Source organism: Leptopilina boulardi, unplaced genomic scaffold, assembly GCF_019393585.1.
Source record: "Leptopilina boulardi isolate dan_hultmark-lab unplaced genomic scaffold, ZJU_Lbou_2.1 LbouV2_399, whole genome shotgun sequence".
NCBI lineage: Eukaryota > Metazoa > Arthropoda > Insecta > Hymenoptera > Figitidae > Leptopilina > Leptopilina boulardi.
The window spans coordinates 1,808,308-1,821,634 of record NW_026137972.1 but is presented as its reverse complement, the minus strand read 5'-3'; the positions used below and the strand labels follow the sequence as shown (position 1 = coordinate 1,821,634).

At 29.1% G+C, this 13,327-nt stretch overlaps 1 protein-coding gene across 1 annotated transcript; it reads right to left on the bottom strand.

Annotated features, from left to right (window-relative positions):
• Nucleotides 1-2,722: 2,722 nt before the first annotated feature.
• On the bottom strand, nt 2,723-9,553 carry LOC127289062 (uncharacterized). Its single transcript, XM_051316820.1, has 9 exons — nt 8,211-9,553; nt 7,040-7,159; nt 4,453-4,570; nt 4,121-4,382; nt 3,942-4,055; nt 3,530-3,620; nt 3,186-3,322; nt 2,940-3,072; nt 2,723-2,820 (listed from the first exon to the last, which is right to left on the bottom strand). The coding sequence occupies exons 1-9, from the start codon at nt 8,349-8,351 to the stop codon at nt 2,770-2,772; spliced, it is 1,167 nt and encodes a 388-aa protein (XP_051172777.1). The 5' UTR covers nt 8,352-9,553; the 3' UTR covers nt 2,723-2,769.
• Nucleotides 9,554-13,327: the final 3,774 nt, after the last annotated feature.

The window sequence follows — 13,327 nt, the reverse complement described above, 5'->3', positions numbered from 1 at the left end:
TCTCGAGAATATATATTTTTTTTCGCAAGAGTTATAATTTTTGAAAAATCTTCCCATCAATTCGATTGGTACAATTTGAAAATTTAAGAGAATATTTCAATTTTAAGTTCGTTTTTGATTGGCTCTAAAAAGTGAAAGTGAATTCTGCAGGCAGCACCTGCGAGACATAACAGTTATCAGATATGATTCGAATGGTGTAAGGTAATGTCAATTTATTTATCTGTTTTATCGTTGATTAACATTGGTAGTTCCATCTTTGGTTGGTATAATCAAGCTGCAGAAGGATAAAGTAGAAAACTTGGTAGTATAAGATTTAGAAAAGTTTCAAAGTCACAATGATAGATGACTCTGTTGATGAAACAAAGTAGGATTACTTTTCTACTATTTGCAACAAAGAGAAAAAGAAAAATTAAAAAAAGCTTTGCTTATTACTTGTAAAATAAATTATATATTACTGTTTCCTCCTTCATCGAAGAGGAACAATAATTATTTTCAAATTAAAATTCACAAATTAAAGTTCAGGCAGTACTTAAGATTCATTTCAAAACATTAAAAATAAATATAACTCAATTCGTTTTACTAAGAAACAAAAAAATTACGTAAATTTGAGAAAACGAAATTTTTTTTAAAAATCCAAATTTTATTTTGCTCTAGCTCTAAATTCGTTGGTCCAATAAAAAAGTGCGCTATACATTTTTTGTCCAAGATTCCCGGGATTAGACTTTAGAGGTATTCCGCAGTGATTATCTCAAAAATTTAATTTTTTTAAAAAATTTTTCCAAAATTTATTTTAGTGTAGCTCAACATCCGCTGGACCAATCAAAAAGTGCGCCATGCATTTTTTGTTCGAGACTCCCGGGTTAAGACTTTGTTGGTATTCCGAAGCCATTATCTCGCAAATTCAATTTTTCAAAATTTTTTTCAATATTATTTTGAATGTAGCTCAGCATCCGCTGGATTAATCAAAAAGTGCGCCATACATTTTTTGCTCAGAACTTTTTTCTAATGACTTTGGCGGTATTCCGAAGCCATTAGCTCGCAAATTTAATTTTTCGAAAATTTTTCCAAAATTTATTTGAATGTAGCTCAGCATCCGCTTTACCAATCAAAAAGTGCGCTATTCATTTTTAGTTCGAGACTGACAAGTTAAGACTTTAGCGGAATTCCCGAACGGTTATTGTATATTCAAAAAATCGATAATTTTTCAAAAACCCAAAATTATTTAATGTATTGTAAAATCTGTGGATTGAATTTAAAAGTGTTCTGTATGTTTTGCGTTTGAAACTCCCTTATTGCGTCTTTGGTGTTGGTCCAAATATCTCATTTGTTAAATTTACAGAATCTTAAATTTTTCAAATATCCGTACTTTTATCTTGTGTATGTGATTTTTTCCAAGAATTCATTAATTTTTTTGAAATAAAAATTAATGATTTAAAATAAATTAATTAATACCCAATGGGAAACTGCCACGAGTAACAATTATTGGTAAAGTCATGGACTGTCCACGCCGATGCCAACCATCATTGGCAAATTATTGGCAACCAATAATTAGCCAATATTAAAAATTTTAATAATAATTTAAAAAATTAATAATTTAAAAAAAAAATTTTTATTTTTTTTGTTTTTTTTAATAGTTATTATTTTATTTTTAATAATTAAATTAAAATAAAAAAAATGGTCATCAAAGTATTAGTGAAACCATGTCTTCCAAAAAAAAGTTTGTCTCAAATCTAATAAATAGGAGAGATATCGGGCAGAAAAAAATTTCGACAAGAAAAAAAATTTTCGATCACTGCTTATATACCAATCTAATGGCACCTCAACTACGAGAAACAGTTATGATGTTCGCCCTCCCTGTGGCGTTGAGCGAACTAAAGTCCAGAGCTGAGCCATCAGCGCAGCGCGGGAACATTTGAAAAATTTGATTTTATTAGATATTTTATTTTATAATTAACGACTTATTAAGTATGACATTATGTTATTAATAATTATTTCTGACATTAATTATTTATTAAGTTAATTATTTGTCATATTTAAAATAAAATAAAATATCTAATAACATCAAATTTTTCAAATGTTCCCGCGCTGCGCTGATGGTTAGCTCAACGCCACAGGGAGGGCGAACATCATAACTGTTTCTCGCAGTTAAGATGCCATTAGATTGGTATATAAGCAGTGATCAAAAATTTTTTTTCTTGTCGAAATTTTTTTCTGCCCGATATCTCTCCTATTTATTGGATTTGAGACAAACTCTTTTTTGGAAGAAATGGTTTCACTAATACTTTGATGACCATTTTTTTATTTTAATTTAATTATTCAAAATAAAATAATAATAATAACTATTAAAAAATAATAAAAATAAAATTTTTTTTTTAAATTATTAATTTTTTAAATTATTATTAAAATTTTTAATATTGGATAATTATTGGTTGCCAATAATTTGCCAATGATGGTTGCCAATCATTGGCATCGGCGTGGACAGCCCATGACTTTACCAATAATGGTCCATTATTGGTTGCCATTATTAAAATTATATTGGCATCCCTGGCTCCCATTATTGGGCCATTAATACGCCAATGGTATTCTTCCCATTGGGTAAAAATAAATTGCAACATGAAATTTAATTTAATTTTAAAAACTTAAGCTATTATCTATAATCATCAAATTTATTAAAAACTGCAAAAAACACATTTTATTTTATCAAATATATTACAATAATTGTCTAATATCCATTGCGAATTAAAAGGCAATTGATTTAAATTTTATGATTTATCGGACAGAAAGTAACAACATACATACGGAGATTGTTGTTTGTAGAATCTAAAAAAAAAACAAATAATTATTATGTATACATTTAAAGTGACAGTCAATAAATAATTAAGAATTACATATAGAAAAAAAAAATTTTTTTTTTTTAAGTAATGCATATAAATTCTTACCGAGGCAAATGTTTGCAATGATAATACGTAAAATTTCCATATTTTAATGGTGCATAAATTCGATGTTCTCACCAACACAAAAAAAAGGGATTTTTTTATTGAAATTGGCATTTCGTACCAATAGGTGTTGTAACTAAAATAAATTTCTTTTTATAATATATTTTAATGACGGAAATGTTTGGTAATTAATTTGTAGACTTAATATTATGTGTTTAGAGGAGAAGGCTTTAAAAAAAAATTGTTTACATGTTTTGTGAAATTGTAGAACTTTGATCCATTAGTTTCTGAGCAGGAAAACTACTTAAAAAAAGAAGACATATAATGAGCAGACCATAATTTCCGAACTTTACTACATTATCGAATTTATCTAAATGAATTACTGTCTGTGAATTATAATTGATAAAATTAGAAATAATTTTAACGAAGCATAGTACTAATACTAACTCTGGCGTCCAAAGTAAAAAAAGTATATAATTAACAATAAAAACATTGTTGTTTAACAGCTTTTTCACTTTGGACGGCAGAACTAAGAATGGTAACATATACTGTGATTTGATTGTAAAAATTAACTTAAAATATCGCATAGTTACCTGAGATGCTACAAAAACTAAACTCGCAGCATTTAATCCTACTGTACAAAGAAAGTACAATGAGTAAACTTCATTTAATATATTTGCAAATCTATAAAAAATATTTCAAATTAATTTAAAAATACCAATTTTTCTTAAAAATTTTCGTATCCAGCAATTTAAAAAAGTATAATTAATTTAATAATGAAAACGTTTTGTATGGTTATATTTTTGCAGAGTTCGGACACAAAATCATCAGAGAATTAAGATTTTGTTGGTAAGATTTTAACATCTTGACCGTCGATTATTTTCAAAGTTACTTATCCACGAGGTATTTTTGTACATAGATGAAAAATACATAGTGAAAAAATAAGAGAAATGTTTATGTTATAACAGAATGCAATTGTGCAACTTTTTCACCTACGGTACTAACTTTAAGGCAATGTTGTGTTGCTGAATACAGAATAATAAATCTTTAAATATTAGAAAATTAAGATTCTTCGCTGTCTGATTACGGTACAATAGATTGACATCCTCAAACCGATTGCTATAAAACAAATATTGATCAAATACGAAGTAGAAGAAAAAATGATTTCAAACAAATTTTAATACCCAACAGCGCATAGTATTCCACAGGCATGTTGAACCAACGTCAAATACATTATGTCAGCTGTAACATAAATTATAGAATTCACCCACACACTGATAACGCTATAAGCCAAAATCCAATGAAAGTATTTTTCACTGTCAATTCCAAATTCTTCTGCAAAAATACTTGGATCTCTTGTTACATTAGTACATTGTGCAAGTAAATAATAAATTTCTGGAACAACTGTTATAACTGTATAAGATGAAGCTGAAGCACAAACTGCAACTGTAAAAATTTTAATGGAATCAGCTTATTGCTTTCAGTTTGAATAATTCATAATCAAGTGTATTTTAACCTGTGTACATAAAATTGTAGCTTCTTGCTTGGTTAGCAAACTGTTGAATTAATTTCACTTGTGGCTCAGAAGACCAAACATTCCAATGATATTTAATTTGTTTGAAAAGATATTGTATCTATGACAAAGAGGAAATGATAATTTTTCGTGTTATTTAATTTTATTTTTTAACTATAATTAACATTTTATTATATAAGGAAATTATCAGAAATTATAAATACGTTGATAAGGATTGAATTGGGTGATCGATTTGATATACCTATTAAAAAGAGGTTAGATGGGGTCCATTGTACCTGGCCTATCGGCTTACTAACTGTATGACTCCTATGGACTGACTACTGACTGTAGTTCAACTTAACTCTTTCTTAGAAATTCGCAAATTGATTCGTGACTTTAAACAGTTGTTGTACCACAATTCACACGTCAACAGTTTCAAAGAAGTCTGATCACTTTTTGGATCAGTTTCTTCTCCATTGTCTTGCTCTAAGCGATGTGAGCTTTTAACCACTGTCCCCACGCTTCCAATACCAAATGACGACTCTTTTCTCGCTCAAGCAGGAAAATCTTCCCGGGGCACTTGATCCCCGACCATTAGACTCAGTTACGAGTACCAGTTTGGGGATTTTATGTAAACCCCGAACCTGGCTGCTGCTTCCTCCTTTCTAGTCGCCTATTATACGACACGCAGAGAGCAATGTTAGGATTATTCGTCCACCGATGTACACACAGCCATGAGTGGATTTACAATAGTGATCCGAGTCGCAACAGAAACAACGTATGCCAACGTATTATGCAAACTTCGGAGGTAAGTGAATCCGGACGTGGGCGCAAGGCCTACAAGAAAGGGACCCAGTGTGCACGTTATTTAACTGTTCTAGAACAAAAAGTGTAACTTGTTCTAGAACAAGTGTTACAATTTTGTTATAGAACAATTCTGGAACTGTGTTCTAAACCTGTTCTGCCTCTGTTCTATAAGGAAGATGTAACATTTGTTCTCTATCTGTTCTGAAACAAATATGTAACGAACAGATGTTTTATAAATGTGGTACTACTAGAGTGGCTCAAGACTGTTAAAAATAGAAATCTATAAAAATATTTAAAAAATCATTTCCGTGAAATATTCTCTTAATATCACTGGGAGAATACTCCTAATATCACTGAGATATCATCATGAAGTGGACATTTTGATCTCCATTATATATATCACAGGAATATTCCAATAATATTTATGTGACATACCGTGCTATTTGGGCACGATTACTTTTTTTAAGTCAGGGAAATTTTACTCAAATAAACTACAAATTCCAAAACACAATTTTACTTTTATCAAACTGATACAAAAAAAAGTTCTGTAATTCTAGAATATTGTTATAGATCGGTTACAGAATTGTTATAGAATTAAAATTTTTAAAAATTTATTTTGTTATCAAATTGTTACATATTTGTTCTAAAACAATGATCTAGAACATTGTTTTAGAATTGTTACAGATCATGTTACTGTTTTGTGCCCCCAGGGAGACGACATTTTTACTGACCTGTTTCCTCACCAGTTTTAGAACTTGTTTTCTTCTTTGTTATAGAACAGTTACAGAACTGTTTTTTAATTTTGCACACTGGAGAGATCTCCTGATCAAAATCGCAGGAGACTTCAATAAGGAGTTATTCACCGCAGCTGTCACCAAAGCGGTTGGCAGCATAGGGAAGGTGCAGTCCGTGGATCGACAGGTCACACTGGAGATCCGTAAACTGGATTGCCTTACCCAGGAAGAAGAGGTCTAACAGGCGTTGGAGGAAGTGCTCCAGAAGCCAGGAAATAGGAAGGTGATGATCCTGGGACCCAACCGACGAGGAATGAGATTAGCAGTTGTAGTCACCGACCCAGAGGAGGCGGACAGGCTGAAGAAATTGGGACGCATAAGAATTGGCTTTATGTATTGCCCAATAAAAAGAAGGGTGAAAGTCGTTTTGTGCCATCGATACGGCCACACAGGAAGAGTTTGTAAGGCAGCAGACATATCGACTGTGTAGAAGCCCAAGCTGCTTCTTATGTAGAGAAAAGTATGGCGATAAGGCTAACATCAGCCATGTCGCAAGCAGCGGAGGATCCGAAATCATCAGGATGGCCAGAAATATCGGCAACGTCAAGGGTCGCGAAAGCGAGATCCCAGGGACCTTCACCTAGGAAAATTAAAGCTTGATTGCAGTTCCGTAGTGTCAGGATTAGTCCAGCCAAAGTCTGGTTTTTAGTGTATCGATCAGAACAAAATTGATCATCCCAACAAGATCGAGAGCACCGGCTTTATAAAAACCCAATTCATAGAGTGCATAAATTAAAAATACCGCGAATCTTCAAATCATTTGATCCCTTCACATCTCTTATGATAAATTTCATCACCTAATTGTAAATTGAAAACTATTTTTGTTTTTCTCAGTTAAAATATTTAACGTTACTAAATAAGTCAAATCAGAAATTAATATTATATGTTTAGCCTAAATATATCAAGAGATTCAAACCATTTCTGTGTGTTTCATCATTAAATAAAACTTGTCATAACATTAGTAGATATTAGATTGTTTTTAAATTTACCTTTTTGTCCTGAATAATGTTGTTTGATATTTTGGTTACACCAAGACTGTAACTAGTTATAAATGCAAAACATACAGCCAATGCATCCGCATCTCTCCAGTTATAACATGCATATACAATCTAAGAGAAATTAATTTAAATATTTGTTATTTACACTTCTGTCTTAAACAAAATCTTTGTTCTGCTAAGGATCCAACGGCTATTCTATTCCACTGCCAAGATAGCAAATGGTAAATTTGTTCGAGTGAATATTGTAGAATGCCTAGAGCCTTTTGTGAGGGAAATGTATGAGTACCAAAAGCATCAAGACTCCATAAATTTTCTAGCTAAAGATCCAATCGCTAAATTATTATCTACTATTAGCTACCAATTACTAATTATTAGGTACCAAATAGTTAATTTGTTCCAGCAAATATCCGAATACCTGAAGCTTTTATTTTGAGGGAATTGGATGAGTACCAGTCTCACTAAATGAAGTAGAATACCTGAAGAACCTAACTTCACTTCGGGCATATGGAAGACTAATTTTAAAATGTTGATAGAAAATATGAAACAGAATGATTTGGATCGTTTAAGGGTGCCTTACATGAATATACGTATATGTGATATTTTCAATTTCACTTTTTAATGAGATCGCCCAAAAGGAGGATTGTTTGATGAAAAACAATAAAAGAGGATCTTCAGTCAAATATCTCCAATCATCATAAATAAAGATAAGTCAACGACCCATTTTTAATTTATTGTATATTTGTACTGTGATTTTCCATGTTTGGTATCCAATTTCTAATTAGAAAATATTAACTTTATTGTAAATTCAAGAAAAGGTCTATCGAAACACGTGATTGTATATTATTAATGTGTATATTCTTGGCCAAGTAACAGATAAATTCGTATTATAAAAAAAGTTTGATATATTGATTGTTATAGTAAAATAATTAATTATAAAGATAATATTTTTTTGTTATGTGGAGTAACAAAATTATATTGAGAATACGATTGATTAAATAAAATTATAATTGATTTAAATTTGTAAATTTTGTATTGACCACAAGCCTATTTTAAAAAATTTTTAAATTATAAAATATATTTTCGGTATTTTGTCCTTCCGGAAAAAGTTCATTCGGTGAAATGGATTCGTGAAAATTTTAATCCTTTTGTATAAAATATATACCAGAGGTGGAAAATTGCTTAAATCAATAATGAAGAAAATAAATCTACGAATAGTTTTCTCTCGTTTTGATTGTTGAGGCCAAAATCCACAGGCAGATAATAGAACTTGGTTAATTCTATAGAAATAATTATCGAGCTCCATAGTTTGTAAACTGTCGATAATACACTGAACGTTGGAGTTCACCCAGAGACTATAGAATATAAAATATATATCATGATACTTAAAAATTCTTCGTAAAGCGTGAAATAATTGCTGCAATTATAGTATAGTCGCTGTTTCATCTATTTTCTTGGTATCCTTACAAATTGTCACTTCACTCTTGCATAAATAAAAGGAATACAAATCGTTTACAGGGAATTTGTGATAAATGATTAATAAAACACATTTAAAATTCGTCTCCGTTGTAGATAGCTTCTACATTATTTCTTGCATTTAGTGGAGGCGTAAATCAGAAATTAAAAGTCAGTAACTAAAAATCGTTAAGTAAATTTTTTTTCTTTATTTGGTGAGACAAATAAGGCATTATATTTAGTTTACTACAAATTTTCAGTAGTGATCCTTCTTCTACTTCTGTACTAAGGCTAAATATTGTGAATAGTAATTGTTTCATCTTTCTGTTAATTATCGAAGGGACAGTAACAGCATACATATGGAAACTGTTGTTTGGACAACCAAAAAATAGAAATAAAATTATTTTCATTTAAAGTAACAGTAAATAGATGCAAATAGTTGCAACCTTTATATAGACACAGGAAAAAATTGTTTATCATAAGCATAGATAATAATTCTCACCGAGGCGAATGTTTGCATTGATAATACGTAAAATTTCCATATTTTAATCGTGCATAGATTCGAGGTTCTAACCAAAACAAATAGTAGGGATTTCTTTATTGAAATTGGCATTTCGTACCAACAGCTATTGTAACTGAAATAAATTTATTTTTTTAATAAACCTAATGTATCAGGTCCAGAAAATTAATTTACAACCAATTTTTTGATGACTTGATATCACTGGTTAAAATTTCAGACTGATTTCGACCTAAAATTTCGGCCGTTACGTAGAAATAGTGCCTTACACTGAAAGAAATTTTTCGTAATTACTGCCATAATTCTTGCTGTTTCTGTCATATCGTATAACTGAATTAACATGGAACTGTTACTGCCATACAGTTTGGGTAATCCAACCAAACGAATAGTACTTCCAAAGAGCAATATGTCTGAATCAGACTTCACTTGGCTAATATAACCTAACTTACCTACCAATTTGATAGACTGTATAGCCAATTCAACCAGAAATCTCAACCATAAGTTTATGGCTAAAATTTCGATAGCATTTCTTTCCGTGTAGTCAGCAATCACTCTGAATGAAAAGATAAATCCGAGATCAGTTCGAAATAGTCCAAAATTGACAGGAAATAAATCCGCAATTAGTACGCAACAATTCGGATAAAGTAATATCAAAATACTGAATCCGACATGAGTCCGTAATAATCTAAAATCTTTATCTAGAAAATCTTGTATTATATCTGGTATTTATTTGTAATTAAAATATTCTTAGGCGAAATTCTGAGCTATATGATTTGGTTTGATCGAACTGATTTCGGATTAAACCAAATTAATTCCGGATTCACTAGTTACAGAAATCGGACAAATTTTGGTTTTGGATTAATTCCGGATGACAATAAACCGGACTTTTTTGGACTAATTCCAGATTAGTTCGGAAACAGTCCGGAATTTTTTACCAGGGATGCTCCCTTATATCATCTGAATATGATTATTGAAGATTCATTTTATAAAAATTATTTACATATTCTGAGAAGTAGTTGAGCTGTAATCCATTAGTTTTTGTGCTGGAAAACTACTGAAGAAAAGATAGCATACAAGAAGCATTCCGTAATTGCCCCACCTCACTACTTCATTTAAATTATCTAAATTTATCACTACCTATTTGATAATAAATAAATTAAATAATATTTTAGAGCCAGTTGCAGAAATCACCTAATAGAGATTTAAGGGGGTAGTCTGGTGTTTCGATGCCTTTTTGGGAGCTTATTTCAGGATTTTTTTAAATTATAAAATAAAATATAATCACACCAAATCTTTTTACTTCGTTTTATTCTTATCATGAAGTGTTGAAAAAAATTATAATCGATTATTTTTTACTAGATTTTGTTATTTATATTTAATATTAATGTTTATAACAAAAAAATGCTGGCGTAGATGATTTACAAAAATCTATCCGACCGATTGCTCCAATTTTTTTACAGCTGAAAAAAAAGGCCTAAACACCAGACTACCCCCTTAAGGCACTTCAGCTGAATTCCGATTTAATTTTAATTTAATCTCTGTTAAGTGATTTGCAAAACTACCTCCTGGTTTCATTCGGATTGAGGTAATTCTAATATTCAGAGCTGCAAATTTTATTTTTTAAAATTACCTGTGATGCTGCAAATACCAAATTACCGGCATTTATCACCATTGTACAAAGAAAGTACATAGAGTAAACGTCATTTAATATATTCGCAAATCTATAAAAATAGTTTTTATCAATTTCAAATTAACAATTATTTCACTTAATTCATTATTTGACATAAACGAATTAAGGAAATTAATTAATTTCATAGAAATTAATTTCGAAATTAACAAATTAAGGAAATTAATTAATTTCAAAATTAACAAATGAAGGAAATTAATTAATTTCAAAATTAAAAAATTAAGGAAATTAATTAATTTCATAGAAATTAATTTCGAAATTATAAAATTAAGGAAATTAATTAATTTCATAGAAATTAATTTCGAAATTAACAAATTAAGGAAATTAATTAATTTCATAGAAATTAATTTCGATATTAACAAATTAAGGAAATTAATTAATATCATAGAAATTAATTTTGAAATTCGTTTCGTAATAAAATTCAATCATCTTTAGCAGCTTCTATACCACAAATGTAACTAACTTTAAAGCAATGTTGTGTTGATGAATACAGAAGAAAATATCTTTAATTAGCAATTTAAGATTCTTCCCTCCCTGATTATGGTACATTAGATTAATATTCTCAAACCGATTCCTGTTAATGAAAACCAAATCAAAAAATTTAAGCAAATATTCCAAAAATCATCAAATCTTTATTTATATACCCAACGGCTTGAAGTATTCCATAGGCGTGTTGAACAAATGTCAAATACATTTTATCAACTGTTATAACAATTATAATATTCATCCAGACACTGAAATTACTTAAAACCAGAATGAAATTAAAATATTTTTCATTATCAAATCCATATTCTATTGCGAAAATATAAGGATCTCTTGTTCCATTAGTTCGTAGTACAAATAGATGATAAATTTCAGGAGCTGCTGTTACAAATGTATAACCTGATGCTGAAGCACAAAGTGCAACTACAAAATTTTGAGAAATAAATTTTTTGTATATACTTTAAAAAGGAAATATTAACCTGTGTAAATGAAATTATAACTTCTTGATTCTTCAGCAAATTCTTGAAGCAATTGCAATTGTGGTTCAGATGACCAGATATTCCAATGATATTTAATTTGTTTAAAAAGAAATTGTATCTAGAAAAAATAGAGGAAACTTTCCACGTAATTAATGATAATTAAATAATTAATTAATTAAATAATAATTAAATAATAATTAAAATCTTTAAAGTAATCATAATTCTTCAAATATTAATTTTAGAATTTGCATTGGCAAAAAATTAGATTTTAATAAAATAATAATTAAAATTGTTGACACAATATTAAATAAAGATAATCTATTTTCAATTTACCTTTCTGTCCTGTATAATATTATTTAACATTTTTGTTATGCCAAGAATATAACCAGCAACGAATATCATGCATAAATTTATCGCATCCGCATCACCCCAATTGCAAAATGCATATGCTATCTAATTGTAATTAAATTAATTCATTATTTATAATTATTTTACAACCTAACCGGCATTTATGATAAATATTTTTCATATGTCAAGTTGAGAAACATTTTTTTTATTATAAAAATTATATACCAGAGGTGGAAAATTATTAAATTCAATAATAAAGAAAATAAATCTTCTTATAGTTTTCTCTCGTCTTGATTGATTTGGCCAAAATCCACAAGCGGATAAGAATACTTGATTAATTCTATAGAAATAATGATCGAGCTCCATAACTTGTCAAATGACGATAACAGACTAAACCTTTTGTGGGGCATAGACTATAGAATATTAATTATGTATATCCCATCGAATTTCCCTTCTAAAGCGTGAAATAATTGCACTGTAATTATAGTATAGCTGCTTTTGTTACTTTTTTTTCGATTGGAAACAGGCAGTTTTACACTTGCATAATTAAAACAAATGAAAAACGTTTTCCTAGAATTTTAAATACTGAATTAAGAACAAAATTTAAAATTCCCCTCTGGTTTCTGTAGATTGTGAAGTTAATTTTCATACTTTATTACAGTGTGGAAACTAAGTTGAGAGTATAACGTAGTTCAATAACTATATAGACACTAATTTCAGTATTTTACTAATTTTTTTTTTATTTTTCTACTATTAGGAATTTTATAGAAGAATTAAGAAATTTAATTCTCCCGAGTCTTATTTTAAAATAAAACCTAAATTTGAAAAAAAACAATTCTTAAAAATAATAACCAGTATTGTAAGTTACAGCGAAAGTTCACCTACCTGTGCGTGAAGCAAGGTCGAAATCGACGAGAATGAACCCATAACATTGACCTTCGTAAAAGCAGTTTCGTCTACATTCTTCCACTTCAGTAATTTCGAAAAGATATTCAATACACAAGAATTAATTTAAAAATAAAATTTAAATCCAAAAAAATTAAATATAACTATAACATTATTAGGAAATAATAATGAATAATAATAATTAATAATATTTTATTAAAAATAATAAAACCGAACAAATTAATGCAACATAGGAGCAACATAAAATCTTCAAGGTAACAAATCATCAAATTCAATAGTAAAGGATTATTATTTGATTAAATTCGTCTTTCACATATTAACAATTATTGGTAATACAATATTTAATTTATTTAATAAATAATATAAATAACAAATTACTTATTAATTTAATTTTACTTCTTTCCTAC

What these genes read in the sequence shown, in the direction of transcription:
- LOC127289062 (XM_051316820.1), bottom strand. Translation starts at nt 8,351, where the DNA reads ATGGAGCTCGATAATTATTTCTATAGAATTAACCAAGTTCTATTATCT. An exon ending in GGAATACTATGCGCTGTTGG is followed by an intron (nt 4,056 to 4,120) that starts GTATTAAAATTT and finishes TTTGTTTTATAG; the next exon opens with CAATCGGTTTGAGGATGTCA. An exon ending in CAACACAACATTGCCTTAAA is followed by an intron (nt 3,621 to 3,941) that starts GTTAGTACCGTA and finishes TATTTTTTATAG; the next exon opens with ATTTGCAAATATATTAAATG.